At 32.5% G+C, this 5,233-nt stretch overlaps 1 protein-coding gene across 1 annotated transcript; it reads right to left on the reverse strand.

Moving 5' to 3' along the window:
• Positions 1-973: 973 nt before the first annotated feature.
• On the reverse strand, positions 974-4,480 carry LOC145693958 (uncharacterized). Its single transcript, XM_081770118.1, has 2 exons — positions 4,085-4,480; positions 974-1,096 (listed from the first exon to the last, which is right to left on the reverse strand). The coding sequence occupies exons 1-2, from the start codon at positions 4,427-4,429 to the stop codon at positions 1,082-1,084; spliced, it is 360 nt and encodes a 119-aa protein (XP_081626244.1). The 5' UTR covers positions 4,430-4,480; the 3' UTR covers positions 974-1,081.
• Positions 4,481-5,233: the final 753 nt, after the last annotated feature.

Below are 5,233 nucleotides of genomic sequence, written 5' to 3' on the forward strand. Positions count from 1 at the left end.
AAGAAGCCTCTTGCTTATCAAAATGACTAGACTTTTTTATTTATCTGACCATATTTCCATTTTAATTTTTACATTATCTTTCCAAAGTTAACAGGAACCAGGATTAAGGATGCGCACCTCTGATGATGATCCATTGAATGCGATATTACGAACCAAAAAACTGGATGGTTTCATTTCTTTTTTAAAATAAAAGGAACAGGACATTTTGCGTCCCGTTTGTATTTTTCTCGAAACATGAGATAACTTTCTAAGAAAAGAACAATTCTGTTAAAAATGGGACGTCAGCTTTATTTTAACCAATAGTTTAAGTTGATTGAATATAAACTATATTGTTGATTGAATCATTGAATATAAACGGAAATGTTTGGAGTGTTTATACGGATAGATAAATTCCAGAAGATTTTAACAATTTCAATATTTTAAATAGAATATAGGTCATTTACATAGTCTATCACTAACAGCTATTTTCTTAGCTGGAATCTAAGAATCAGTAGTTGTGCATTCAAACCTGCCACTAGATTCTTTAGATATGTCTCGTTAATTGAGCTGCCTCGTTCGGGTTTGGCTGTAATATTTTATTGTATTTACGTTCATAACAAAATTTGATATGAAGTTTCTTTAGTTAAATCCATCTGCAAAACGTTAAATTAATTTTGAATGAGTACTTTTTTGGAATATTATTATTTAACCAACGTTTCAGTAATCTTTCCATTTATTTATTGAAAATAGTGTTATCTTCTGGAAAAGCCTAAATCATAGTAACTGCCACAGTTACTAGATAATCATCGCTCTGTAAATTTCTAAAAGTCAAACGCCTTCAATTACTATCTCATTTTTAGCATTTTGTTGAATACTGTGTCTGATTGCGTGTTCTCGCAAGGAATAATTAAATGTTAAAAAAAAACGTTTATAATGAAAAGTGAAATTTACGTTTATTAATAACTTATAAGTAATACAATAAATACGTAATGTAACGTTAGTGTTTTACAAATTATGCTTGTAAAATTCAAAATCTGCAATTAAGCCTGATGACAACCAATCTTGAGCTACGTCTTACTACCATTTTGGTTCAATCTGGTTCTTAAGGTGAATATATCTGCAACAGAATATTAAAATTGTAAATATTATAGGCTATATAGGATTAGATAAAAATAAATCTAGATTGGCACAATTTTACCAACTTATTGTTAAATGCCAAAAACTATCCTATTCAAAAAATTACTCAGCCTCATTTTAAGACGTAAATACCAAATGGAAAATAGTAAACTATTATTAATAGTAATAGTATACGTTATACTGTATGGGCTAAGTGTAGTAACGTTCACCTTGTCAATGCTCTATCTCTGTCTACGTCTGTGCTAACAGTCTGTGTTCGCTATCGCTTTTGTCAGCTCAAACCTTCCCAAGTTCGTTACGAAATATTTTCGTCGTGTAAGCATAGTAAAATAGTAAAGTTATTAATATAAAACGAGTCTTTGATTCATTAAAAACTAATATAGCAACCAAACGTAAAACATAGTTGTAAGCAAATTGTATACCCTCAACAACTGTTAATATGTACAGTCAGTGGCGTATTTAGGGGGGTGGCTTCCGGGCTTAAGCCCCCCCCCCGAAAGCTTACTTATTATAGTAAAGTAAATGAAATATCTTGCAGAATTTCCACATTTCCAGGTAAAGCCCCCCGAAAGTTAGCAAAGCCCCTCCCGAAACAAAATCGTAAATACGCCACTATGTACAGTAAATGGTAGGAAAACTGTCATAGAGGTAGCAGAAAACTTGATTTGGCATTAAAAGATTTTCGGACTAGCAAATGTTATATTTGTACTTGCTGGAAGAATCACTACATTATAACTGTAATATGTACAGTGACAAATTTTTCCATGTATACAGTAAAGAGTGAGTGTGCGTGGGTTTTCTCGGGGTTCTCCCGTTTCCTCCCACTTTCTTCATTCCACCATTTTCATTCATTACTCATTATCACCGTCTCCTTTAGCCTAACCGGCATAACCGTGGGACGTAAAACTCAAAATTTCATTTCATTTCAGTAAAGAGTGAGAAAGTCATGTAGGTTTCAATAGTACACTAACTTTGAAGCGTGAGAGGAATTTCGAAAATAAGAGAAACGGAAAAGATATAAATAGGTATCTGTACTATGCTGGCCCAGATAGTTTCAATCTGCGCGTTACTTTCTTTTAATTTGAATTGACGTAAAAATATGACTCCTAATGTTTCTGCCCAAATTTAAATAGTAGTTTAAAATCGTCAAATTGTCTGTACAATTTAGCATCCGGAAGTCCATATAGCAACATATATTAGCTTTGCAAATCAATTATTAAGATTAGAGTGTTGCAAAGACCGAAATGTGTATTTTTATTATTAGGATAGTAAAATAATTATATGGGCATATTTAACGGTAAAATACTTGTTAGAAAAGAACATTTATGACAACTTATAGTGTATTTTAAACTGTGAGAAAAGGTCAAATTAAAGCGTTATTATTGAATACAGTAAACACCTTACTTAATTTCTTACTCTTCTTTCACTATTTTACCAAGTTTTATTCGTAATTTGTAGTACGAAACTGTAATGTTTAAAAAAAAAAACATATTGTGGCAAAAACTTTTACTTGGCCCTAAACGATCAATTTACTCAATGGAATTTTGTTTTCTTTAAACAATAATAATAAAATAAAGCATTTACCCGAAATCCATGGAGAAACGCCAGGCGTGAAAGAAGAGAAGGACGAAAGAAAAGAAGAATAAAAAGACGTAGAAACTTGAAGAAAAGATAGAAATAGGAAAGGATTCTAATAAGGTAATATTAACTTCACTGTCTTAGCAACAAGCACAGACTTCTCCTCCACCGATTACTATTGAATGATTTCCTTAAGCTGGAAAAGGATAGTGGGATTGAGTATAGCCCGCTCCCCCCAGTGATTTTTAACGAATCATAGTGATTCTAACGATTCATATTAGTTCATAATGAATCGCAATCGCATGTTATAAAGATTTAAGATGTAAATCTTGTGGTAAGGAAGCTTTAGTATAAGTAGTAGTAGTAGTAGTAGCAGTAGTAGAAGTAGTTAGTAGCAATAGTAGTAGTAGTAGTAGTTGTAGTTAGTAGCAATAGTAGTAGTAGTAGTTGTTGTAGTTAGTTGCAATAGTAGTAGTAGTAGTAGGAACGGGTTAGAAGTCCCGCAGGGGTTGGTTAGGTTCCGTTCTCGATATAAGAAGTAGAAGAAGAAGAAGAAAAAGAAGAAGAAGAAGAAGTAGTAGTAGTAGTAGTAGTAGTAGTAAGTAGCAATAGTAGTAGTAGTTGTTGTAGTTAGTTGCAATAGTAGTAGTAGTAGTAGGAACGGGTTAGAAGCCCCTGCGGGGCTGGTTGGTTTCTGTTCTCGATATAAGTAGAAGAAGTAGAAGAAGAACAAGAAGAAGTAGTAGTAGTAGTAGTAGTAGTAGTAGTAGTGGTAGTAGTAGTAACAACAACAACAACAACAATTCTAACTCTTCCAGTTCCGGTGACAAAGAACTGGGTGGAGCGGGCTATACACAAGCCGGATATTGTACTAAACACTCATATTAAATGCAAAAAATTGTCACTTACTATAGGATCAAACATTAGAATAATTACTACACATGAAGACCCAAATATACCGAACCTAAACCATCCTCCTTAAATAAAAGTAATTATGTCTTTGTGATCCATATAGAGTACGAACTAATGTTAGGCTTCTTTTGATTTCAGTAAGTAAAACTATACACATAAAAGCAAGATATTTTCAGCTGACAAATTTAAACACAAACATATTAATGAGTAAAATAATGTACCTAGAAAGGACACAATTATTATCAAGACTTCTAATTTTTATATATGTAAAAGATTATTGAATTTTGATATTTCTTCAGTCTAAGTAGATAAGTATTTTTTGACCATAGTAAACAATTTATACTGTTACATTAATACAGACGAAATCAAGATAAGTGTAACATGTACTTCACGGGAAGGATTTTACTTAAGAACTTCCATTTTTTTATAATACATTTTTAATTTAATAAGTAGAAACAAAATTTCCAAATGTATTTACCTCCACAGCAAAATCAATAGAACAAGCAGCCAGGCAAGTGAACTTTATTTTCACGTATTTTTCTCCAATACCACCATCCACTACTGCAGCTGTACCGCTTAGAGTATGTCTGTCTGTAGCTCTGATGTATGTTATAGGAGTACCGTAAAAGGATAATTCACTTGCGGGATATCTATGTACCACTGTCTGTCCTATTAATGCCCAACTAGTCTTCACTTCTTCATCGACTAATATTGTTGTTGCGTTGTTTGCATTTCCTAGTTCTAAGCTATCCCGAAACTGTGGAAAGCTACTAACAACTGCTACTGATACTAACAAGAAGGCTAAAGCTAAGACGTTCTTCATGCTAATATTGTATTAAATCTTCCTATGAAAACAACTGTACAAGCAACAAAAGTACAATTGTATTCTTGCTGTTCAGCACATTCTGAACAGAATTTATATACAGCAGTTCAAGTGGATATATGTTGATAAACAAACTGTAGTAGATAAAGGATTAAAAACTTGAATGAAATCAAAAGATGATACTCAATATTGAAGTAGTACTTGACTTTAATTTTCTCATGTGTCATTCATAGAAGAAATTAATAATGAATTACGTCACAAACGAGGAAAACCGCTGTATAGGGTCACGCTTAAGTAATCAAATCGAAATATCGAAATTCCTCATTTAGTGACAGTGATAAGGTCGAATAGTTTACATCACTGTAAACCAACGTTTATTTTCTAACCTATCAGTGCATAGAGTTTATTTTGAAGTTTACTTTTGATATAATTCCAGATAATCATATTGTAAAAATATAAAAAAGCGCTTAACGTGCACAAAAGGGGAAAGATGAGTTATCAAATATAACTGAAACCTTAATATTTGTGTCTGTAGAGAATATACACAAACTTCTGGCTAAAAGGTAATATGAACATAACAAATAATAAGGAGTTTTCCAAAAAAAAAAAAAAAGTAGGAATAAATTAACCACAAAGGATAGTGTATATATATATTTCAAACAATCGACCAAAACTATCCGATCTTGCCCAAACTTGGTATAGAACATGAGTCTGGTGGTATGCAACATGGATTTTGACGTTTCGCTCTACGTTCCGGAGACGCAGTTTGCCCCTCTACGAGAAATCTGCCACAATAATGAACCC

The sequence above is a fragment of the Thermobia domestica genome, chromosome 9 (assembly GCF_964235325.1).
Source record: "Thermobia domestica chromosome 9, izTheDome1.hap1.1, whole genome shotgun sequence".
Taxonomy (NCBI): domain Eukaryota; kingdom Metazoa; phylum Arthropoda; class Insecta; order Zygentoma; family Lepismatidae; genus Thermobia; species Thermobia domestica.

Bases quoted from the DNA above. Each gene is read 5' to 3' on its own strand.
- LOC145693958 (XM_081770118.1), bottom strand. From the start codon at position 4,429: ATGAAGAACGTCTTAGCTTTAGCCTTCTTGTTAGTATCAGTAGCAGTT.